The sequence below is a fragment of the Xyrauchen texanus genome, chromosome 13 (assembly GCF_025860055.1).
Source record: "Xyrauchen texanus isolate HMW12.3.18 chromosome 13, RBS_HiC_50CHRs, whole genome shotgun sequence".
NCBI lineage: Eukaryota > Metazoa > Chordata > Actinopteri > Cypriniformes > Catostomidae > Xyrauchen > Xyrauchen texanus.
Window position 1 is genome coordinate 8734181 of NC_068288.1, and position 26373 is coordinate 8760553.

The 26373-nt window shown below is 36.6% G+C and overlaps 2 protein-coding genes across 2 annotated transcripts; one reads left to right on the forward strand and one right to left on the reverse strand.

Annotated features, from left to right (window-relative positions):
* The first annotated feature begins 1994 nt into the window (after positions 1 to 1994).
* On the forward strand, positions 1995 to 2699 carry LOC127654299 (transcription factor Sox-21-A-like). Its single transcript, XM_052141423.1, has one exon. It carries the CDS (start codon positions 1995 to 1997, stop codon positions 2697 to 2699), a length of 705 nt encoding a protein of 234 aa, XP_051997383.1.
* A 15325-nt stretch (positions 2700 to 18024) lies between these two features.
* On the reverse strand, positions 18025 to 23072 carry LOC127654231 (peptidyl-prolyl cis-trans isomerase FKBP11-like). Its single transcript, XM_052141326.1, has 7 exons — positions 22098 to 23072; positions 21761 to 21902; positions 21487 to 21549; positions 20077 to 20164; positions 19181 to 19214; positions 18898 to 18968; positions 18025 to 18575 (listed from the first exon to the last, which is right to left on the reverse strand). Exons 2-7 carry the CDS (start codon positions 21872 to 21874, stop codon positions 18370 to 18372), a joined length of 576 nt encoding a protein of 191 aa, XP_051997286.1. The 5' UTR covers positions 21875 to 21902; positions 22098 to 23072; the 3' UTR covers positions 18025 to 18369.
* Between the last annotated feature and the right edge of the window lie 3301 nt (positions 23073 to 26373).

Sequence of the window (26373 nt, forward strand, 5' to 3'; positions counted from 1 at the left end):
AATCTTTCTCCCATAATCTCTTGAGAGAAGTTGAAGCTCTGTCACCCTGACTCTGAATTAGCATGGAGTAATATGCTGATGCCTCATGACCTTTTCCAAAAGCAGCAATCCCCACTCCCAGAGTATCTGCCGCTCCATGGGGGTGTATACTAATCCCAAAAATAGTACAGAATAGTACAGAAAAATTGTTTGAAAAGCTACATAATTTTAAGCTGCAGTTAAGATACTCTAAATATGCTGCCAGATCATCGGATGTTTTGCCAGAAAAAGTTTGGCTTCTACGCAATAAGGAAGGCTATTTGTTATGCCGTATGGACCCGCAACTTTACGGATTTTCACCCGTCAGAAGGATTGGGTTACATCTGCTACAGAGAAGGAGAATGAACTAACCTCTGTAGCTTCTGCTGCGAGGACTCCATTAGGGCAGTGTTGTTTCCCTTGAAACGAGCATAAAATGTATTAAGCTCATCCGGGAGAGTCTGTGATGATATTAATTCCCTGCCACGTGCTTCTAGAGTTGGTGTTGAACAGTCCTTCAATCTTGTCCCTGTACTGGAATTTGGCTGCTCTGATAGTTTTGCGTAGGGCATAACTGGCTTGTTTATGCTCCTCCGCTTTCCCAGAATTAAAAGCGGATGTCCATGCATTAAGTGCTGCATGAACATTGCAGTTAATCCATGATTTCTGGTTAGGGTTTTGGTCGGCACTACATCATCTATGCACTTCCTGATGAAACACGTTACGTATCTACTGGAACTTCTCCCCATCCACGTGATCAAAACAGTCCTGTAGCATAAAATCTAATTGGTCCGACCAGCACTGTAAGCGGGTAGATGCAGAATGGAATTGTGGTCCGATTTCCAAATGGTGGATTTGTAGTCATCATGGAAGGGAGAGTAGCGATGGTCCAAAACCCGGTCCCCTCGTGTGTTGCATCTGATGTGTTGGAAGTATTTTGGTGTGATTGACTTGAAGTTGGCTTTATTAAAGTCCTATTAAAGGTTTCATGCATACTTATACTCCCATACAGATGCTTGAGTGCCCGATAACAATGTGACAATGACCGCTGTGAATTCCCTCGGAAGCCAGAATGGTCAACACAGAAGCCTTAGAAACTCCAGATTAGGAGAGAAGAAAGACTTGATAGAATGTATTTCCACTGTGGTCTCAGACATTTGGACTCCCATTGTATTATCTATTTCAAATGACTAACTTTTGTAGAATAATATATACAATTTTTACATTATATAATAAGTAATAATGTTAACATAATGTTTTAATAATATATAACATTGATACACAGTATATATATATATATAGATATATATATATCTTTTTTTTTTTTTTTGTTACATTATACAATAACAAATCGGTAGCACTAAGTAACTTAGTTTGCCTATAGGGAGAACACCGGCACAAACTAATTATGTTGACTGTTATATATTATTATAATGTAAAAATTATTAGCTATTGTATAATTAACAATGCCTGATAACAAAATTATTATAAATGGTTAGGTAAATAAAAAAATTCCTACCAAAGTAAGAACAAAAACTGCCGCACAGCGCCGCTCGGCGGGACATGCAGTGATGTCATTGATTCTCTGTATGAAGTGACACGCCCACTTCATTCAAAACTCTGCGCAGGGCAGGTGATACAATGTAACTAACCACTGTGCACTCAGTGAAATCTCAAATCACTTTAGAGATTCAGACTGCCTGCTTGCTTCAAACACACTGTGCGTCCATGGATAACAACTTCAACCATCGGGACTTGTTTGAGGACCTATCAGAATATCTTACTGCTTTTTAATAAGACACTTAGTTAACACATAATCGGACTGGTTGTATTTTACTTTTTTTTTTTTGGGACGCAGACTCAGATTTTGGTGCCATGTTACAGAGGTAAACATATTCAAGTCGTATTGAACTGTGCGTCAAAGAAACCTTTGGATTCTTAGATAGTTTTTGGACCATAGAGAAAAGAAATCAGAAATGGCGAAACCCATGGACCACGTGAAGCGTCCAATGAACGCTTTTATGGTGTGGTCGAGAGCGCAGAGGAGGAAGATGGCACTGGACAATCCGAAGATGCACAACTCTGAGATCAGCAAGCGCCTCGGAGGAGAATGGAAACTTCTGTCGGACACTGAAAAAAGACCTTTTATAGACGAGGCGAAACGTCTCAGAGCTGTTCACATGAAGGAGCATCCGGATTACAAATACAGACCCCGACGGAAGCCTAAAAACCTCGTTAAAAAAGACACGTATCACTTTAATGTGGCGTATAATTTGGGTGACATGGACCAGCTGAAAAGTGCGCGGTTACCCGGCGACGCGCTCGCGGACTCGATGATGGGGAACGCGGAGAAAACTTCAGCGGCTACCAGAATGTTTTTCGGTCACCATCTGTCCGCCAACCCCTATCCATTTCTCGACGTGACCTCTAAAATGTCGGAATTACCCCATGCACCATTTCCATCTTATTCTGTGCTCGGTTATCCCGCTGGAATCTCCGCGTTTCCCGGGATGGGGATCCTGGCTGGCGCGTCACACGCACATCCGTCTCCGTGTAACCAGGGCCACATGTTGCACTACAACTATCCGGGCTGGCCGCCGGGTTCTGCGGCTGCTGTTCCTTCAGCTTATTTGCTTTTACCAAGAATGACCAAAGCCATGCATGAACCTTATCTGGCGTAGGCGGCGGCCTATGATTGACGAAACTCTTTATGTGGTATAAAGTCATTTGCACATGTTTAAAGTTTTGAATTTGTAAAAATATACAAAATAAAATGAAAAATATGAATTGTACAAAGGTTGCTTTTAATATTTTGAAGTAAAATACATGAAGTCATGAAACAAGCTGATTTATGACTGGCCCTTTCATCCAGTTTTGCATAATAAGTGTATTACACTGGAAAAAGTGAACCTAAAAATGTGCTTCATGTGGTAACAAATAAATTAACTGGTTTTATTTTAAGTCAAACATACTGTATATTATTTAACATCACTGAATTAACCTTAATACATTAGGTTACACCAATAATATATAACAATATTCTGTTGAAAGTATAAAATATTGAGAAGATGACCAAACAATTCACATTAGTCCTGATGGTGGAAATCAAATAGCTAATCTCTCAAAATAAAGGTTATATAACTAGAACTAAAAAGGCCTTTGTAACCCAGTGCCATGGTTAAACTTATATAACTCTAGTAAGATAGTAAACAAAATATTCTCTTGTCAGTTAGGCCTACGCTAACATATAACATATGACAGAAACCAATACACTGATCTGAAGAACATATAATGTAACACCAAGAAATATTTTAATCTTCATATTGGCAACTCAAGAACTCTGTATGGTTCTTGATGAGAAGATCCTCCTTTGCAGTGCCCAATTCTGAAAAGAACTATTGAAGAACATTTTTACGAGTATAAACCTCCACAAAACAGTTCAGATTTTATCTGATGCATTTAGCAAGATGGAGATATTGAGGGTCAACTGGGAACAGCAGAAACAATAGACAGAGAGTGATGTATGAGCTAATGAAAAGCAACAGACTAAATCTGTGAACATCTGAAATATGATATAGAGCAACAGATGAGCAGAAAAGTGACAGAATGGCAAAAATGTGGAAACAATCTGTTGAGAGGGTACACTGTAAAATATCAGTAATTTTAACAGTAGAAGAATGCTACCAGTAAAAAAATTGCATTATATTTATATTTATATTTATATTTATATTTATGCATTTGGCAGACGCTTTATCCAAGCACTTACAGTCAATATTAGGGACAATCCCGAACACCTGGAGTTAAGTGCCTTGCTCAAGACACAATGGTGGTGGCGGGGTTAGAACCAGCGACTTCTGATTAACAGCCCTGTGCTTAGCCACTCCACCACCACATATTTAACAAGACAATACATGTAATCTGATGGTAAAATGTTGAAAACGTTTAGCTTTTTAGATAAAAAAAAAGTATAATTTTAAAATTTCAAAAATTATATTATGTTTAAAAAGAGAAAACATACTTTGTACTGCAAACTATTGTTAAAATGATAGTAAAATACAATAGTGGGGTGTTCCCAGATGTCACTTCATGCGTGACCCATCACATTTAATATTTTATGGAAATAGATATGTTTCCCAAATCTGTTATGTACATTGGGGGGTTCAGTGTTTTATTTTATGTAGTTTAGTTATTGTTTATTGCATTATTGTAGTGTCACATGTGTTAACCTGATGGTGTTTTGTGTTTGTGACACTGTCTCTACATATGTTTTACTTATCAATACTGGAAGGGCCACTCTTGAACTTTAAGTCATCATGTGGCCTTTTGTAGTTAGGGATTACATGTGAATGTCATGTGAATATGTTTATATATACTAGCTTTATTATATATAACAAAGCTAGTTAATTCTAAAGGTGGCTCAGTGTAGCACTGTTGCCTCACAGCAAGAAGGTCTCAGTTTCGAGTCCTGCCTGAACCGGGCCTTTCTGTGTGGAGTTTGCATGTTCTCCCCATGTTCATGTGGATTTTCTCCAGGTGCTTCGGTTTCCCCCACAAGTCCAAAAACATGCAGGTTAATTGAATTGGACACACTAATTGCCCCGTAGTGCCAAGTCAAATATGCGGATCACGGATCTGCAGCCGAAAGAAGAAGAAGAATAAAACCAGTTCATTTTGAAGTTAACAAATGAAGCACATTGTTAAATTTACATTTTACATTTATCTCCAAACAAGCTATACATTTTTCCATAGAATGTTTCATATAATATATATATATATATATATATATATATATATATATATATATATATATATAGCCACCAGTTAACTCCAATAAATGGTGCCACTGAATATTTTAAGTTTAGCAAAGGGCCTTTAACCATGAACACCCTCCTTGGCATATAGATATCACAGCACAGCAACTGGCATGCTGAGGTCACTTGCTGAAGAATGGGAGAACAAGAAGATCCTGAAGTAGATTTGATATCATTAATGGTCTGTGGTTGCAGGTTTAGGGTAGTATCAGGGAATTCCAACAAGATTAGTGCAATCTGGGTTATTTTTCCAAAGGTCCAAATAAAGCAACACAAACTGTCGTTGTAATGAGAACAAATTATGTTCTCGGTTATATATATGTATAACTGAGAGTTACACCACAAAGTTCTCAATATATACTGTATATACAGAATAAATATACACACACTCAAAAAACATTTGTGTATTTTTACGGATTTCAATTTCATTACAAATATACATCAACTTGAATTGTGTCATTTTAGCTAAATTGAATATTTAAAATATGTTTTACAAAATTCAATTTTATGAAAATTTTTAATAAAATTCACTTTTTTGTTAAAGATTACACAATTGAATTTAATTTTGTTGTGAAATTGAAATACATAAATCTTTAAATAATTTGAGATAATAAGATCTCAAACACCTTACACAGCATAAGCTTCAACACTGTCATCTAAACATTGGGAACAGGTTTCAAAGATCATGAGTATTTATCTGCAGCTTGTGTTTTATATTAGTATAAAGATAACAAATCATTAGCAGCAGAATGATTATGCTATCTACAAATGTCAGTTCTGTGATGCAATAAATAAGTTATTCATATCTTTTTCTTTATAGCTATAAACCCAATAATATTGATTTATATAAACAAAGCCTTTTGTTCAGCTATAAAACAACAGTAATATAAAAAGACAATGGGCACCTGATTTGCATTAAAACAAACTAGAAAGAAGTCATCATTAAATACAGTGTCCTGTGGCCAAAAACAAACTAAAAGCCATAGAGCTGTCATTGTTTCTTACTGATTTTTTTTCTCCCAAAAATACCGACCTTAACAATCTTAAAGAACATTTTAGGAGTATATTGAGGATGATAACTATATCACTCAACAACCCTGTTTTACATGAGATAAACTTTCACACAAACTCTTGGCTCTTTTTCAGTCAAGAACATTTTGCAGCCACAGCTCCATCTGTTGCTGACAACCAGTATAACTGTCAATTAAGAGAAACTAAAGTTATAGTTCAACCAAAAATTTAAATTCTTTCTTCAGCAGAACACAAAGATTTTTAGAAGAATATTTCAGCTCTGTAAGTCCATACAATTCAAGGGAATGGGTGCCAAAACTTTTGCACATAAACATAGCATACAAGTAATCCACAAGACTCCAGTGGTTAAATCCATGTCTTCTGAAGTTATATGATAGGTGTGGGTGAGAAACAGATACATATTTAAGTATTAAGTAAGAATAAATGTTCCTCCCTGCCCAGTCAGTGGCAATATGCACAAAGAATGCAAAACCCCAAAAACAAAAGAAGAATGTAAAAGTAAATGTGGTGTATTAAAGGATTTAAATATTGAACTGTTTCTCACCCTCACCTATCATATCGCTTCAGGTGATATGGATTTAAACACTGGAGTGTGATGATTACTTCTATGCTGTTTATGTGCATTTTGGAGCTTCAAAATTTCTGCACCCATTCACTTGCATTGCATGGACCTACAGAGCTGAAATATTTTTCTAAAAATCTTTGTGTTCAGCAGAATAAAGAAAGTCATACACATCTGAGATGGCATGAAGGTGAGTAAATGAGAGATTTTAAATTTTTGGGTTAAGTAGGCCCTGACCCTCTAACACATTACTAAATAATAAAAATGGTAGAGATAATTCTGCCTAAATGATCCAAAAGAAAAAATGTGTTCACATATCTGTACCCACGCACAACTTATCATGATTTATCACGATTAATGTAAATTCACCATCTGCCACTGTCTGGCCCCTCACCAATGTCTTGTAATTGTGTTCACAAGATTTCTCAGGTGATGTTAAAGATACTAGATTTACAGTTCAGCAAACAATATGAAGGTTTGGTTACAGTGAAATGAAGTTTTGTTTCTAGTCTTTGGGAATATCAGGAGCCATGTTACGTAAATAATGTGAAAAGCCAAATTATCTTTTACTGTCCCAAGTGTTAATCATCATAATTGCATTTTAATAGTAAGAATTCCAATTAGAGAGCTCTCGAATTTTACTGCTAAGAATTACTTACAGAGCTCCCTCACAAATTTGTACTAGTAAGAATTCCAATTAGAGCGCTACAATTACATTTTATTTGTAAAACATTTTTACAATTACTACAATTGAATATTTGCTTGTCATATGTTTCCATTGACTTCCATTACATATTTGATGAAGAAGCTCTAAAATAAACATTGTACTGGTAAGAAGTTTAATAAGAGAGCTCTAATTGAATTCTTACTAGTAATAAATCTAAATACAGAGCTCTTTATTTTAATTATTACTTGTAAAAATCAATTATGTGATTCGATTCTTAGTTTTAGAAAAGTTATCTAAACAAAACATTAGGCTACTTGTATTGCAATTACTGCGAGTAACTCTGGGACCATTAAAAGCCAAATCAGCTTGCCATACAGTTGTACGATATGTTTTCCTTACAATAATGGTAGTTATTTGTAAAGGACTTACTACCATGGTTGTTTCAGCCAAAAAATAATATTTGATATTATATTTCCTATAACACTTGTGGGAAAAGGGCTGCAATATTTCATACCATTTTATGAAATAAACGTTATTTGATCTAATATAACAACTACATCTGTTGTTCTTCTAGTGGAAACCACATATCGTAAAATAGACTGCACCTGCTGGACAGATGTGGTAGTACAGCCACGTTTGGCTGCTAGGAAACGGTCAACGAGCCACGGAACTCCAGCGGGCCTACATCAGAAGATAGGACAAACCTAAATAATACTAGTAGCCTTATGAATAACATTTCATATTTACAATTCAATTACATGTGTATTTAGCCTCTCAGTAAATGCTGGCTAGTTCTCCTGCTTCATTAAAACACTGCGTTCAGGCAAGCCTCCACTTGAAAAAACATGGTCAAGATAGCCCCCAAAGTTGTTTTGTGGTACGCGTATACAGTGAACATTTATTTAAATAAAAATACCTTAGTTTTTGTATCAAAATAAAATGCCAAATAATTTGTTGGGAAAAAATATTAATTTTGTATCCAAAAATTTAAAATTGTCTATTCAATTAAGTATCACTATTAGGCTGAAATCTATCTGGACCTATTCTGAATGCAAAGAAAATTATGCTGTACAATTGCTTAGAAACTTTTGTTTTCATTTCACCTACCTCTTCAATCAATTAAAGACAATTTTATAAATAAACAGGTTCATCATTTCAAACTTACATAGTGCAAAATACCAAATAGCAGTAATTTCTAAAATAATTTCTGTCTAGGTTACCCAGCAGCTTGCTATTGCTTGTGGCAAACCCTATTAAATAAATCATGTGTAAAACAGTGGGTATGCTTCTTGTTCTCTGGCAAGGATTAATGCTTTGTTACGCCCCTATTAATCTAGGGGTATCGGAGGGACATCAACATAAACCAGTACAGAACCAACTAGAACAACCTTGTGCAAATAAACAGAAAGCTTAAGCAGACCATCAACAAGGCTTGAAGCGTAAGCAGGCTTTAATGAGAATAATTAAATATATTTACATACATATGATCCAACAAAAGAAAACACAAAAATTGTGAAAAAGGGAACGAGAGTGTTGCCAACAAAAAGAAACAAGGAAAACCAAAAACCAACTACCCAAAAGGCTGAAAAGTCTTACTGAAAACAAAAACACAATATAAATCTGCCTACTCTAGCTAAAAAAAAAACTTACAATTGGTGGCAACCACTCCATACCTGGTGTTACTAGACAGTGTTTAGGTCTACATGTTGCAACATGTGCAGGGCCCCTAATCTGTTCCCAATTCAAAAATATAACATATATCCAGAAATTCCAATGACCTTACAAAGTTGAAAGAAGAAAACAAACTGAGAGACTTGTCAATAAAATACACAAGCAATACAAAACAGGTCCTCTCATATAACAGCCATCTTGGATTTTATAGACCTAGGTGATCTCAGGACTCCACATGCGATTGGCTGATCACACAAGACAGGCAGTGATTGGCTGGAACAAATGCAAATGGAGGAACCAATGGGGGCAGGCTCCTGCTAAAGAAAACACACAGAGAGAAAACAAAACACATATGCCTAGAGGGTGTAACATTTAGACACTTGATTAGTTAGTAAATAAACACGCAGTTGCTAACACCAACAACCGATTAGCTAGCAAGGCTGACTTGCTAACACTAATGTCCAGTGTTATTTACCTTTGCCAGTGCTCTTTTATTCATTCAAGTTAACTAAAGGCAAATCTGAATGATGTTCCATTTTAGCTTGCTAGCTAGCGACTTAGCTATCGATAGCTAGTGAACTCCTAACCTTATCTTATGCTGCGTTCCATTCAACTCAGGAAGTTGGAAAATTGCAATGGAACACCACTTCAAGTAGGAATTCCAACATTGTAAACTCGTGCAAAACGTTTCAACACGTGCCCTTCAAGTGGAATCAGAAAAATGGTAATGACAATTTCCGAGCAAATGAATGACGTCTATTCATCGTATTAATGAATAGGAAACTCAAGAGATCTAGATGAGTGTTTCCGAGTTGGGACATTGGAAGGGGCATGTAGACATGAAAGATGATGAAAAGCAATAATTAAGCAAAGTTATATACGTTATATATGACTCACTAATGACTCGCCCTTCACTGTTTGTTTTAAGCAATTAATTTATAATATGTTAGAAACCATGCATTAATAAATAATGTATGTTGTTTATAAGTGATGCAGGTTTACTCACTAATGTTTACTCACCGGTACAACAGAAAAATGGCTTTTGCCATTGTTCGTTGCATAATTGTTTAAGTTTGGCTTGTTCCGTATTATGTTTCCCACATGAATGAGTGATATGTTTTTGCAACAAATGCATGACATTGAGGAACGAGCTTTCAAAGTGCACTTGAAGGCAGCATCCAGTTTCGCAAGAGATGCAGATGATTGACGTCACACAGTTTTTTTTCCATGCATGTCATTTTCTGGCCATCTGGCACTGGAATGCTTTTATGGTCAGAGATCTGAGATATCAAGTAGGAATATTCCATATCCGAGTTGAATGGAACGCAGCGTGACTCCATATTTACTTGCAGGAATGCAGAAAATTTGCTAACCCAATGCTAGATGGAGCCGCTCTCTCTGACATCTGCAGCTCAAGTGCATTAAAGTTGGGGTTGGGGGGCATGCCTGAACAAGTTGATACAGGAAATCAGCAGCCTAACAAAGAGGTTTACAGGCACAAAGTATTTTATGTATTTTATGAAAATACACAAATACCAAGCTTAAATGTATTTAAATACAAATTACATTAGATTTTTTTTCAAAGACTTTGAAATACAAAGTACAAAATAGTATTTTGTATTTCAAATGCATATTTCAAATACATGTATCTGAAATATTGCCCATCCCTACACGGATATACTATGCATTACAGTAAGAGCGTGTAAGAACTGATTTCAAAATAAAAAAGACCTTCCGGTGAACATCATTTCACATTCAGTCAGTCAGTCTGTCAATAATGAATGGATAAAAAAATTATAAAATACATAAAAATACATTACTAACTACATAATAAAATTATAAATATAAAAAATAACGCCTTCAAACTTAATAATAAATTAATAATAAAGAATACATTTCCAAAGACCATCTGACTTTTAAACACCAAAATGACAGACTGTCAATAAGAATTTTCCTGTTGAATTTCAAAATTAAACCCCTCTCAAATAGCATATGCATGCTGTGTTTCTTCTACATTCAGATAGATATTTAAAGGAAACACCCTGTTAACAAAGAATAGTTTTACTTCATAGTGATAGTAAACCACCTCAGAGTGTCACTCACACTGTCAGGGCAGTCTGATGTTGAATTTCAAAATTAAAGCCCTCTAAATGGCATATACATTCTGTGTTTCTTCTACATTCAGATAGATATTTAAAGGAAGCTCCCTGTTTACAAAGAACACTTTCACTACAGATTGATAGTACACCACGTAAACAATGCCAGGGCAGTCTGATGTTGAATTTCAAAATTAAAGCCCTCTAAACTGGCATATCAAATGCTGTATTTTCTATAAATTCAGATAAATATTTAAAGGAAACTCCCTGAGTGATAGTATACAATTTCAGAATGTCTAAATTTAAAGACATCTAAAATGTCATATATAAGATGTAGACTGTCTACATTCAGATAGATATTTAAAGGAAATAATTTCCTTATAATTTTCAGTACATAAATGCTGTCAGTCACACAGTATTTCTGGTGTATCCTGCAAAAATAGAGTAAGCCGATTCCATCCTTGCAGCAAAACCTTGCAGATTCAGGTATTTAATCAATCAGTATTGTATCCTTTAGAACTGTGGCTATTTGGTGTACCACGTGTGCAGTTGTGCAGCACTGAAGATTCGTTTTTTCCCAATTAGGGAAAAAGCCTCCAGAGAAGGTTGTCAGTGGAGGATATATGCACAGCCGCATCTTGATCTTCCTTGTTCTCATTCGTCTGCTTTTATCTGTGAGATGCTTCTCAGCCCACGATGACCCATTTGCTCTATGGTGCACTTGGAGTGGACTAGAGAGGGCCAGTGGCTGTTACACTGGCCCCTCCATTACTGTGTAGTGGTGTACACTTTCTGTGAATAGTTGGTATTTTTCATGTGTTGTTCGGTTCTGTTCTGTTGTTGTGGCACATATTAACACCCACACTGTTCTACTGACAGTTACAGTTTGTAACCTTTTAAACATATACAGTACTGTAATAGTTAGTGATGGCTGTTGCCCATTGTGTTGTAAGTCAACACTCCTAATGGAGCCACCGAGCCAGTGGGACATTTGCCAACATCCAGCTTCAGCCTTTATCCCAGTAGCAATAGCCCCAAATGGTGGATCCCAACATGAAATATAACATGACATACAATTTGTGTATGTGTATGCAGAGTCTGTTAGGGTTGGGGCCCTTCCTCGGGATTGTGGTAAACAAAAGTTTTCAGTGATGAGCTTGCACATGCGGGGTACACCCAATATAAACCCAATAGCTACACCTACACTCAAGGAATTTAGAGATATAGTTATAGGTATCTCATGTATTTATTACCATTAAAACATACCATTAAGCTTGATTTTTGCCTTTATGAATTTACACTTTATGCAGTCAATACAAATCTTACAAAGATAAATTTGTTTTCATTCAGGATTGTTCAATAGTTTAATCTTTGTGATTGTAGAGTGGGGAAAGAGAAGGCAAACAACTTTCTTTAGCATGGATTCATGAATGAAATTAAAGAGTTTGAGAGGATTATTTGGGTGTATTTAAATTATCAAAAATAATATAATCTTTCTAAGAATATGTATTGGATCATATGTAGCAAATGTTCTCTGCTTTGTTCCAAATGTAAATAAATTCCATGATGCTGTGATATTGCCTGCTGGATGGTAGCAGTGCGAGCAGCCCATGGCTCGGGTGGTTGGAGTCTCTGATGATCTTCTGAGCTTTTTTTACACACTGCCTGGTGTAGATGTCCTTGAGGGAGGGAAGCTTATTGTATGGGGACCCATTACTCCATTCAGTAAGATATCCCCATTTTGCTGGTTGCCTTTGCCCAAATCACATCATGGGTGCTTTCCAATACAATTTATCACCCCTATGCCCTACTCACTAGGAAAGACTGAGCCCATGATGTGGGCATTGCGAGGGAGCATGGCATCACAGTTTAACCCATTGATATGCGCCCCCTTTTTGAGCACAAACCATTAAAATGACATACCTGAACTGGGCTTTATTTCCCAAGTACCAGAATTAATATATGTTGTTAATTTTTAAAGTTAGAGAACTATGAAATTTATAGTAATGGAAATATTTTGTGCTGAACATGTTTTTATATATATATATAAAAAAAAGAAAAGTGCCAAGACAACCCAGAAATACAATGTTCTCAGAGCCACAAGTCTAAAGAAGTTATGTTTCAAATTTGAAGATGATCTAACAAAAATTAGATTTTTTCTCTGTAAAATCACTGGAAGCGTACAGAGTAAAATTAAGGCTCCGCCTCTCAATGTCAACGCAAACTCTGACTGCACTGCTTGGCTATATGAATGAAACTACGCCGCGTTCTTAAAAATAGACTTTGGAGATGGGCTCGTTTTGTTTATAAGACTCTAATATATAAGATAATATACAGGTTTACAACATGAATGCTGCTCAGATTACATAGTTTGTTGAAGAACGACGACGAAGGGTAATTCTTCCAGGCGAGATCTCATGTAAACAATGGAGAATATATCAATATTTCTCAGATTTATCATTTTTATTGACAAAAGTGCATAGAATGAACCCTTGTCATGGTCAATTGACCCAAGTGTGGCGAATTGGATTCATCTGGCGATCGCGATTTCATAATAAAGGTATGAAGTCCCGTTTTGATATTGCATGTTTTCATTCGTACTCCTGGCACAAATAAACAAATTGCTGTTTCTGGAGGATTGCTATCGTGCAACAGAGATCGGATATCAATGTTGAACCCTTAGACCTTTGGAAAGATGTATAATTTGTTAACATTAATTACATAGACGGTAAATTATAAGTTATATGTAAGCAGAGTGACGTCACTCCCGAGTGCAAACAAATGCATATCAACAGGTTAATATAGCCTTCACCAAAGCCTTGTGAAAAGGTCCTTGGTGAAATAAATAACTTATTTCGTTCAGTACAACATTTCAAGCGACGTTCCCCGAACGCCTCCAAGGGTGCATTAATGCCGATCCATAAAACGCGTTTTCTTTCTCAAAGGTACTTCCACATTCTCAACGCAAGCACGACTGTTGTGGCGTGCCTCTGACTCCTAGCGGTAGGCTCCGCACCGCATCCCCTTATTCATCAGATTATTTAATTGCCAGCGTAAGGCATATCGCATAATGATCAGGTCATACAGCGAGTAATTCCTACCTCATGGCATATTTACGTTTTATTATCATTCATGCATCATCAAAGTGTAGAAATTCGTATGGCATGTCTTCATAAATCATTCACTCATCGTTGTTCAGACCACGTTTCAATTTATGGGGATCTTCAAGCACTTGGGGCTTTATCCATGTTCCAAATTGCAAAGCTCGGAGTCTAACAGAGCCCAACTACATTACTTTTAAGTATCAAAGCATTTCGATATGAGCCGTTCCCTTTTAATGCGCATGGTCAGGGTAGTTACATTTTAGTAGCAGGTAAGTAGGTCTGTCAATCACTGGATAAAACCTGTGCCTATAACGGGATATCTTTCAACAAGGTATTGCGCGACAACATCGCCATTATCGTATGGCTTTATGCATGCTGTTCACCTTGGCAAAGATGACCATTAAACAACGGCCACCCTCGCTCGAGGGCTTTAGCCTCATGGAATATCTTTCTACGAAGGGTATTGCACGGAACATCGCCATTATCGTATGGCTCTACGCACGTTGTTCACCTTTCGGCAAAGATAACCATCAAACAACTTTTCCCTCGTCGGAGGGTTTTCATATCAAATGTTGCTTTCTTTCAACGAAGGGATTGCACGCAACGTCGCCATAATCCTATGGCTTTATGCATGTTGTTCACCTTTTGGCAAAGATACCTCAAACAACTTTTCCCTCGTCGGAGGGTTTTCATAATCAAATGTTGTTTATCTTTCAACAGAGACACAGCACAGCAACGCCGGCCTAACGTAGGGCCGCATACCACGTTGTTTGTCTTTGGTAAAGATTCTACACAACCAGGGGCCCTTGACGCACAAGGACAAAATCAACCTCAAGGAGAAAAAGAGAAAACGCACAAGGACAAAATCAAACTCAAGTAGAAGGGAGGAAAAAAAACCCTGCAGCTTTCCCTATTGTAAAGAATGAACACAAGACCTGGCTCCTACCAGTATCTCTTTTGGGGGTAGTCTCCTCACCCCTGCCTCCTATCTCCGGCAGGATATGATGGTTCCGAGTACTACAACTTCGGACCGCCAGACAGGGCCTACGCCAAAGAGAGACATTACTTTTCTGTTTTATATTCATCAAATAAATATCATCTTCAATTTCACTCAAGTCTGCGAGTCTTCCTGACAGAAATGTACATTTACATTTATGCATTTGGCAGACGCTTTTATCCAAAGCGACTTACAGTGCACTTATTACAGGGACAATCTCCCCGGAGCAACCTGGAGTTAAGTGCCTTGCTCAAGGACACAATGGTGGTGGCTGTGGGGATCGAACCAGCGACCCTCTGATTAACAGTTATGTGCTTTTAATTTAAAGAATAGCACGGATGGTCGGAATTACATACTGTTATCACACATACCACTCTAGAAGATTCATGTGTCAACAGTCTATTCAAATACCTGCCGACCGCAGCTTCAGATTTTCAGTGCAACTGTACGTTTAAAAAAATACAGCTAATGAAAATAAGTTGGAGGCCCTATTGCCGCCCACCATTTTTAAGGTGGAACAGTTATTTCGGTGAATAAGGAGCTGCGAATAAGGAGCTGGATTCAGCCTCGTATTCACTATTTTGTCGGTACATCAGAACGTTTTTTATGTCAAAAATATAACAAATATTCAATGTCGGAATGAGGTAGATTCATCGACATGTATCGCCAGCCGATTTGGTCGAAATCATAACATGGAAACTTAAGTTATAGAAAGGTTCGGTGTTCTGCGCATGCGCATGGCCAATCGTCAGTGGATGTGTCGCTAGAAAAACAATATTTTTTTTTACGATACTTGCAAAAACCACATCAGAACGCAAAATGATTAAGATAAAACTTTATGTAATTAGTAAATTAAATTTCAACAAAGTTGTGACTAGGAGAATTCATTTCTTCAAACTGACTTTTTTTTTTGCATCCATACCAAAGAAGAACAGAAATATCTTCTAAAAGTTCATGTGTCTTGCTGAGATATGCCGTAAACTGGAGACTTTCCTTTCCAGCTTGTATCATCAAAACGTTCGCACAGGCTATTTGTTAAGAACTACTCAATCAGAATATCTTCTGTTCAATACAATGTATCATTTGCCTTGACTTTTGAGTTTGAGCCCTTTGTCTTCCTCCTCGGCTCCCAGCTAATGCACGACTGTTTACATCTGGGGAACATCTGACAGTGTTACAACAAGGTTCAGCTGGAACTTTTGTGTCTGATGTGTGATAAGTAATTTTTAGCCCGGGAGAACGAGTAACTGAGGATCTATCTGTAGCAGTACCTGGATGAAATTTGGGTTTCTGATGACAGTGTTCGGCAACAAAATCTTCTGGTGGTGTCGTTTCCTCCTCTTCAGGTCTCTATGGCTACCGAGAGACGTGAGCAAAAACGCTTTGTGGTCCAAGAAGCTGCAAATGTTGCGCAGCAAAGGCTTCAATTTAAGTTGTATAAAAGCACGCAAAAGGCTCTGACAATTAAAATGTTTTAATCATGCCACAGTCCAAATCACTGAGATCACATTTTTCCCCATTCTGATGGTTGATGTGAAAATTAACATCGGTGTAGTTACCTCAATCAACAAACAACAAATACAGTTTGCATTCTATGCCTTGAAAATCAGAAGTGATATTGATTCTGTGGAAGCAACGACCATGAATGATACCTCAAGTCATGCAGCTTGTTGAGGAGAGCGATATGTTATCTTTTCTAATAGATTTTCACCTGGTGGCTAATAAACAGTCTGTTTAGTTACAACTGTGCCCATTTCTTAACAACTCATAATCTAATGATGCAACTTGGATGAGTCGGAAATCTATAGACAATACGTCTTATTGTTAACTAATGAGCTCTGAATGAATACTAAAATTCACAGAAATTGATGCATGTTGCCTAGACACTATTGTATGTCATTTAGTGCAAAGGAGCCAAATCAGGACAATAAAATAAAGCCAACATTTATGAAGCATGCTCATGTAATATACGTGTATACAGGTGAGATTCACCCAATTTCTAACACATGCAATTACTACCTCACATTGCTCACATGTCAACCTTACATAAACAATATCCTTTGAACTTTCCAAACAGTTGAAGACAATAAAACCTAAAGTTCTACAGTACTGAGTCTTAAAAAGCTTTGACACTTCTCCTCCTCTGCCTTCTACAAAACCTGGACTTTTCACCTTGAGAACGGTATAGGCCTACATTCTATTCTGAGCAGGGAAAATCAGATTTACTAACATGAGTGCACAGCTGTATTAGTGTCTTGATTGAATTTCAGCAAGTTGTAAAACATTTCACATGCAAGACACATTGTATTGCTAGACGCATTGTATTGCTGATTATTATCACTACTAATCACTTCAGGCATCTGCAATCTCAGAGAATTATTCAAATGTACCTTAGGATCAAAAGGACAGCTGGTGTAATTTTGAGACACAAATATAAAAGCAATTTTAAGCATAATTCCTAAGATGACATAATCAACAGTTGAAAACATCAAAATACAATGATGTTGAGCTGTATTTCAGGGCTTAAAGGAAAAATTTCAATTCTCTCTTTTTTCACTCCCCCTCACACCTCACCCATATGTATGCTTCTCTCTCTTCTGCAGAATATAAATGAAGATTTTTTTTTTTTTTTTTTTTAATAAAAGCTCAGCTCTGTAGGTCCATACAATGCAAATGAATAGTGGCCAGAACTTTGAAGATCAAAAAAGCACACAAAGGCAGCATAAAAGTAATCCATAAGACTTCATAGGTTTAATCCATACCTTCTGAAGTAATATGATAGGTGTGGGTGAGAAACAGATCAATATGAGTCATTTTTTTTTTTTACTTTAAATCTCCACCTTTGACCACCATTAGGTGGAAATATGCACAAACTGCCATAAAAAAAAAGAAGAATGTGGAAACGAGAGTGTAGATTTATAATTAAAAAGGACTTAAAAATTGATCTGTTTCTCAACCTCAACTTTCATGTCACTTCTGAACACATGGATTTAGCCACTGGAGTCTTATGGATTACATTTATGCTGCCTTTATGTGCTTTTTGGAGCTTCAAAGTTCTGGCCACCATTCACTTATATTGAATGAACCTAAATTCTTCAAAAAATCTTAATTTGTGTTCTTCAGAATAAAGAAATTCATACACATCTGGTATGGCATGAGGGTGAGTACATGAGAGAATTTTCATTTTCGGGTGAACCATTTCTTTAATGCTGCTAATGTTCACATGCATATGCAGGATTCAGCTTAAATGCAGTCTTTCTTTTTTTTTAATTGCCACAGATTGGTAGGTGACTTCAGTGTCCAAAATATCTTTAAAATTACGCAAAAAAAGGAAAACAGACCCAATGCCAAACAAAGATGGAGTTTTTGTCTTTTTTAAATTAAAATAGTTTATTATTTTTGGCTTTGTTCTCATTTCTTTTTGTTTTTCTTGTCTTTGCACTTCTTTCCTTGAGGTTGTGCATTTGCTTTGTTGTAGAGGTAGAGACCTACTAAGCCCAGTAGAGTGGGAACCAGTGCCAAACAAACCAGGGGAAGGACATCATTAACTAACTTCTGCCAGGTGGTTTGCTGGGACAGAGAGATCACCTCCACCTCAAACTCAAGTGCACTGTCTCCTATGGAGACAAAGAGATTGAAGATTAATTATAACATAAAACATGACTGTTACACATAACTCCACCATGCTTATCATAACTCAGCCATAACTACAGTCATTCATCATCAACAAAATAGTCATGATCAATCAGCAGCTGTAACATACTGTAAAAACTTGTCAATGTTACTACTTCTGATGATGATGAATTAGTTTATGGACATCTTTGGTATATGCAGAACATTACTACTGTGACACATTGAACTCTTTAGAGTGTTTTCACCTAGCAGCACCAAGTGTTTTCACTGAGCTTTAGAGTCACTTCAAGTGTGTTGCTATGGTACCTGGGATGGTTGGAGGGTATCCTCTCTTTCCATATCCTAGATGAGCCGGAATTGTGACCTTGATTTTTTGTCTGAGCAAAACACATAGATAGAGAAGACTAAGAGATTGAAAAATAGGCCTTTCAAGTGAGTGATTCAGACATCTCCCTAAAATACCTTATCTGTAAGTGGTATTGGACATACAGTATTTTTCAGTATATGTGCTTATAACGTTCACCATCTCTGCCCACATGCATTGCCGCAGTTGTGCATTCTGAAAGGACAGGCATTCACTTCGACTTACCCTTGACATACTCCAACCAGGGCTTGCTCTAGGCCTGCCAAATAAATAAAATAAACAATTTAAATATATGTTTTATTTAATTATTGGAATAGTGAATTATTTCAGTTTATTACAAGGTTATTACAAGCAAAACATCTGAAATCATGGGCCAAATACAAAAGTGTCATAAAAGCAGTCCACGCAACTCGTGTATCATATTAAAAGTATTCCGTAGGCAGACAATAATTTTGTATAATTATTTAAGAATTTTAATTTTTTGGTGAATAATCCATTTAAGGTGAGTAATGCCTTAAATTACTATTATTTACCAAAAAATTAAAATTCTCATCATTCACTAACCCTCATGTCATCCCCAACTTTCTCTCTTCTGCTTAAGACAAAAGAAGATTTTTAGAAGAATATCTCAGCTCTGTTGGTCCATGCAATGGAAGTGAATGGTGACCAGAACTTTGAAGCTTCAAAAAGCACATAAAGGCAGCATAAAAGTAATTCACACTACTCCATTGGATTAATCCATGTCTTCAGAAGTGATATGATAAGTGTGGGTGAGAAACAGATCAATGTTTAAGTCCTTGTTTTCAATCAGTTCTCCTCCCAGCCCAGTAGGAGGCGATAGTCATGAAGAATGTGAATCAACAAAAACAAATGAAGAAGAATGTGAAAGTGGAGATTTATAGTAAAAAAAGGACATAAATAATTATCTATTTCTCATCTTCAACTTTTTAAATATGGGCCATATGGGTTTGGAAAACATGAGGGTGATTAAATAATGACAGAATTCTCATTTCTGTGTGTGCTGTTCCTAGTAATATAGGATAGGGTGCATATTGGGGCCAGATACATTAGTGGTAAATAAACCTAAAGCTGTTATGTTATTTCTGGTTCAATTTTAGTACCTGTGATGACAGACCTCTTCCCCAACTCTACGGCCATAGGCTCACGAGACAGAGAGGTGTCAATCACTTTCCCGTCCATTAATCGACCCTGTACAGCACACAACAGAGAGGAGAAATAAATTAGGTGGGAATTTCAAATCAAAATGCATAAGCAGACATTGTTTAAGCAGATGCAAAAATGTGTATGTATATTTAAATTGTGTGAAAAATCTAAAATGTGTGTAATGTGTATGTAAAATGAGTAAATAAACTCAGACAGTAGTGAACGGTCAAAACAATGACAGTAGTAAGTAAACTGCAATTGTTACTCCAAGGATCTATTTCTACTTGATTTAAACCTTACAAATCCCTTTCGTTGGTGTAACCTAATTTCAAAGTTTTTTTGGTGAGAACAAACCAAAACATGACCCATTTTTCACTATACATCTTGCCATTGCAGTTTCTAGGCTCGGTCATGATTTCAACCTTGATTAAACTTCCTAGTGCTTGATGCATACGCAGGGCACTAGATGGCACTATATGAAGTGTAATTGAGCTTGAAATCACGATAGCCAAGAACACTTCTTATGTCAAGATTTATAGTGAAAAAGGAATTACATTTCGGTTTGTTCTCACCCAAAACTGATTGGATTGCTTCAGAAGACATGGATTAAACCACAGGAGTCCTATGGATTACTTTCAAAATGCCTTTATGTGATATATGGGCCTACATAGTTCTGGCCACCATTCACTTGCATTGTGAGGACCAACAGAGCTGAATTATTCTTTTAAAAAAAATCTTCCTTTATGTTCTGCAAAATAAAGAAAGTCATACACATCTGGGATGTTACCTTCATGTGAGTAAATTAATTTTAATTTTTGGGACAACTATTCTTTTAAATCAGGCAGAGTATATCTGTTACCACTTTCAGTGTAGTGAAGATTTAAAATATATATATATAGAAAGTTTTCCTGATGTGGAGTACTCTGTTGCTGCTCGCGAGTCGCGAATGACTCAACTGATGACGTGTTGCTCCGCCTTCTCCAGCAGCACATGTAGTTTCCCTTAAAAAAGCGCCGTTAAAATAGCCTTTCGAAACAAAGAAGTGCCTCAATGACACATCCGTTTTAACTGTAGTTTAAATGAAGATCTCCCTTAAAACGGCGTCGGCCTCTTTTACACCAAATGTGTAGCGCACAAATCTATTTTTGTCATGTCTCGCGAGTCCAGCTGTCAGCTTGAGTCTTCCACATCACTGAGACATATTTCATGCGTAAATAAAGCCCCATGAGACGATTTTTCACACGATGTAATTACATCATTTTTACTTTAACACATTAAATTTCATTGGGGTGTCTCGTTTTACAACATAACGAGAGAGAGAAAATACTTTTACGGCGCATTTTAATTATGTATTTATTTATTTTTACCGTGTAGTGGATTTGAAGCGTGTCTCCCATCGTTGATGTAATCGTGCATGTCTCCGGCATCACCTATAAAAATGGTCAAACGATATATTAATCAGAAATAATTATATTAATACAGAACAAGCATCGTAATGCAAAGGACATGAAATGCGCAGAACATTGATTGTATCAAATAAGATACAACGCTGTAAATATCCACAATGTGCAGTTTGCATCTACTGTTCGTGGACTGTAATAGTCACTCGTGTCATTCATTAAAAAACTTGACTAAACTTACCAATGTCTCCACAACCAGCTGTTCGATCACACTTTCCTTGCTTTCATCGTCCTCGGCTGCCACAAATGCAAATGCGACAAGCAAAATCAAAGCGATGCCAGTCCGAATTCCCATTGTGCCTCACGTTATAGCACAAGCAGCACTAGTAAAAGACACAGAAATGATAAAAACAGATGCACTTCCGTCAAGAGATTCTGCTTGCAGCGTTACGGAAGGCAATAAATACTCGCACGCAAAATGTAAGTCCCTCAAGGCAAGACGCCAGTTAAAGCTGATGTGTTATTATAGTGAAGAGATAACGGCGGGGTTTCACCACCCTCGGACACTGGACCAATACCTGGGTCACTGGAATCCCCGCCTCACATTCCCGCCAGCATCCCAGAAGTCTCTCCCTATGGCCTGCAGCTGCTATTGGAGAACTTCACAACTAGTGGGCGCTCGTCATTCTGAGATTGTGAGATTGGGTTGGAATGAGCAAAACACTACTAAAACCTCCTGTGTCAATGTAGTATGTCGTCTTGTACTTGGACACATTCAAACACAATAGCTTTCAGTTACACATGCAGTTGTAGAAATTCGCTATTCACAGTCAGTCATGATTAACCCATGAGTGTCCAAGCAGGGCGGTTACAAAGATTAAAGCTACGTACACACTGCCAGCGACTTTATCGCTGCAGGTCGCCAGTGGCTGGCGGTGAAGTCGCTAGTGGGTGTTCCCACTACTGGTTGCCTAGTAACGTTTATAAATGACATTCACGGACGTCATTCCATTGCTGTTGACAGCGAATCTCTTTTCTTGCCACTAAAAACAAACATTTTGGAGGGAAAAGACTAAATATAAATGGAATCAGTACATAAAATGCTTTATATCAAAGATGAATGAGAAACAAGGCGTGCTGTTTGCCAGAGCGGCTGTTTATCTGCGGCGAAAATGCAAATGTCGGTCTGCATGGGTCCATAAAATCCCCGCGATCTCAGATACACCTTTCCACGCAGTATTTTTCTTTAAAATGTCCTTGTACGTGGGAAGAGACATATCATAGAGCACTGGAACATTTCTAACAGCAAGAATTAGCCTTTCATCCATCTTTCCGTTACTGCAGGAGCTGAGAGAAAGAGAGAAGGATCACGTGAGCTCTCCCGTCGTCTCTCCTATTGGCTGTCGCTTCCGTTAGTCGCTCCAAAGTTGAACTTTTCTCAACTTTGTCGCGTCGCTGGACACGCCCACATCTAGCGCCAACGGTCGCGACAGCTCGTATCGCCGGAAGTCGCTGTGCTCGCATTGAAAATGAATGGTATTGAGTCGCTGTCGCGCGCGATGTCGCTGGCAGTGTGTACGTACCTTTAAGCAAGTAGTATTCTGATGGTCATGTGATATCAACATGATAGCCCCCATGAGGGAGACCCTCTCCATGTAGACTGAAACAGCTTTTATAAGGTTACTAATACCACTTAAGTCTTCATCCCATCTGAGTGATCATGATTTTATACATACTGTATGTTTCAAAATGACAATTAATTTCTTTAAGAGTAAAACTATTAATGAGGATAAAATTACTGAATGTCCCTTTCAATTTAACATTCGAAATATATATTTAAAACATCTTTCAAAACCTAGCAATAGGCCTCTATAAAATGAGTTGTAATTACATGTTTATAGTAAACCAATAAAACAAATTCACTAAAAAAACGTTGTAGTCTATTTGTAAGATTTGCGCATTTCACAAAATTATATTAAACTGAACTGAGTAATCTGAAGTCAAATTAAATTAATAAAACTAAGACATTTAAGTTTTATTAATTAAATTTTGTTAAAGATTACTCATTTCATTTTGATGGAATGTTGTTATGGAATCGAATTGCTTTTTAATTTTAATAAAAGGCAATAATTCTTTACATTGTGAATGTAAAGGAAATGGGCCTAATATTTATGGTTTTAAGGATCAATTCAATTTTTATATATAAAAAAAAATATTACACTACCAACAGTTTTGACAAACCTACACATTCTTTATTATTATTTTCCCACATTTTTAGAAAATTAGTAATCAAATATATGAAATAACACAGTAAGTATGGGAATTATGTAGTGACAACACTATTTTATCTTCTACAAAGCTGCCTTATTTGCCTTGATTACTCACTACAGTGTGTGCATTCTTTTAACAAACTTCATGAAGCATACCCCTGGGATGCTTTTTAAACAATATTGTTTGAATGCCGTCGTGAGCCTGGCTGAAGGGTGGCCCTAAGAGACGGGGCGACGATGACGAGCCGGAGGGTTGGATCATTCCATAACACATGATACATGGTCTTCTGTGACATTGCTAAAATAGCAGAAATGAAACCTGATGGGAAATTAATGATCTGTAAATGAGTTTAATTTTAGCATTCTTACTTTTACTTTTAATCTGGACAATTGTAATAGACTGTTGAATTTTGAATGATGCTTTGTGTATTTTACAATGTTTTGAATTGTCTCCTTATTTAAGCAGTTTTAGATGGTTCTATTTTTTGTGACGGTTCTCAGGTGATACTACCTGAAACAAAAGAAAATATCTGTTGATTGATACCAAATTATAAAGGATTGGCCAATAGGCCTGAGCGGTATCGAGACCAGTGGCAAGAGGTGATGACCCAATGACGGGTAAAACTGTCCAATGGCAAAAAAAGGGGATGCAACCTAAGCTAGGGTATCACTGCCCTGGAAGCCTGCCCAAGAAGGGAGGGTTATATATATTTTACTCCTAACTTGTTATTTTAGGTCAGAAGCATCAAAAGGGAGGTCTAGAAGAAACCTGCTCGGAAATTGAGTTCCAATCAACCTGACTGCATGTTAAAAACCGCTTTACTAAAAAAGCTTATCACAGTGTTAAATAGCAAGAATTCTGTCACTGTGTTATCAGGGGATCATACTCTGTGTGGAAGATTATTTATGGATTGCTTTTGGGGGTGAAGTTTTGAGAACCGTTGTAGACAAAGGAGTGCCTGACTTATTAGTATTAAACAAACCTGGGAATGTTTGGATGATGAATAATTAAGATTGAAAGATGATTTATTTCTTTTACTTATGCTTTTATTGAACTCTTGTACATTTTAATATTAATGAAAAAAAAGGAAAACATGGTGGTGACTAAAGATTAAGATTGCTTGTCTTGTTTGTTCATAACAATTTAAAGAGAATTGTTTAAGAAATGGGGGTGCATGGTTGGCCAAAATTGGTAAAATGATTGGAATAGCAATTCTTGTGAAAGGAATAATATTCTGATTGAGTGTTACCATTGATCAAATCATTCTTGAGGTAGACAAGATCGTTTACTCTTAACTTGTTAAGCGTTTGGGGGAGACTTTTGGTCCTGATGCTCCACAGGAGTGCTGTTCCATGATCTGGTTATTGATAAGAGCGACTGTGACCAATAATTGTTCAATAGAAAGTGATGGGTTAAGGGACTAGACTGTGAAGTAGCACTCTTGAATTAGGCTAATTTAGTAGGACATTGTAGGAAGTCCCAACGGAGGGATAATATGGAATATTTTATTTAATCATTAAGTTAAGAATTGAATTAATATGTATAAAATATGTAGTGATCTAAAAATGACCATGTGTAAACAATGTACTATGAATTTCAATTATGTTATTCAGTTATTCAATATGTTAGATATTTAAACATGAATTTATTGATTTAATTATCCAGTTTAATGATCAAAGTGCAAAGCAATGGAAAAATGCAGCTTAACTTCTCTAGGGAGAATTACAGAAAAGGAAACTAGGGGGGCATAAGATGATTTTATTGGATGAAGAGGCCATCACTCAAAGAGATGAGGTGGAACAGAAACTGTTTAAAAAATGCATGATTCTGAAGTGTAATTGCAGATGCTCCATGGACCACCTCGGCTTTGTTGCTCTGTAATAAAAGTCAATTTTTGGAATCAGAACTTTGCACCTCTGAGAAATCTTTGACTGGACTGTGCTTCAATGGCTGTTGTGTGGAATCTGCCATGACAGTAGAAGGTTTAGAAATTTGAATAAAATACAAATACGGTTAGTGCTTAGAGGTAAGTTTGTTTAAAGGAAAGACAAGTTCATAGTCATTACATTTGCACATAACATTACAACATTACAAGAACAGTGAGCACTGCATTAAAGAAATACAAGAAAAGGGGAAAAAAGGTCAAAGTGTCAGAATATATATATAGATAGATAGATAGATAGATATCACTTATAATATATTAAAGGTAAATACAATTGTCTAAAATATTAAATAAAAGTAAATAAAAGAAAGGCTCAATCAGAAAGATAAATTAGGTCATAACATCTTAGAAATGTTTTGTTCTTTATAGTCATAATATATACATAAAATGTCTGTCATATTGCAAATATACAAATAAATATTATGTAATTTTCCATAATTTTTACATACATGGTAAAAAGTTTAATTTATTTACAAGTACATGTAATTGTATGGTAAAATATTGATTAAAAAATATAATTAGATTTATAAATTAACAGTAATATATATATATATTGTATTTAACAAGAGTATTACTATTAGGGAATGTAGGGCCATAGCAAGATATTCCGGTCCCTCTGACTGTATATTGCTCTGGGCCCC

Coding starts and splice junctions, on each gene's coding strand:
- LOC127654299 (XM_052141423.1), top strand. CDS start 1,995: ATGGCGAAACCCATGGACCACGTGAAGCGTCCAATGAACGCTTTTATG.
- LOC127654231 (XM_052141326.1), bottom strand. CDS start 21,874: ATGGGAATTCGGACTGGCATCGCTTTGATTTTGCTTGTCGCATTTGCA. Junction 19,215..20,076: donor GAAGAGGTCTGTCATCACAG/GTACTAAAATTG, acceptor TTTATTTGGCAG/GCCTAGAGCAAGCCCTGGTT. Junction 18,969..19,180: donor CTGGTTGGAGTATGTCAAGG/GTAAGTCGAAGT, acceptor TGTTTTGCTCAG/ACAAAAAATCAAGGTCACAA.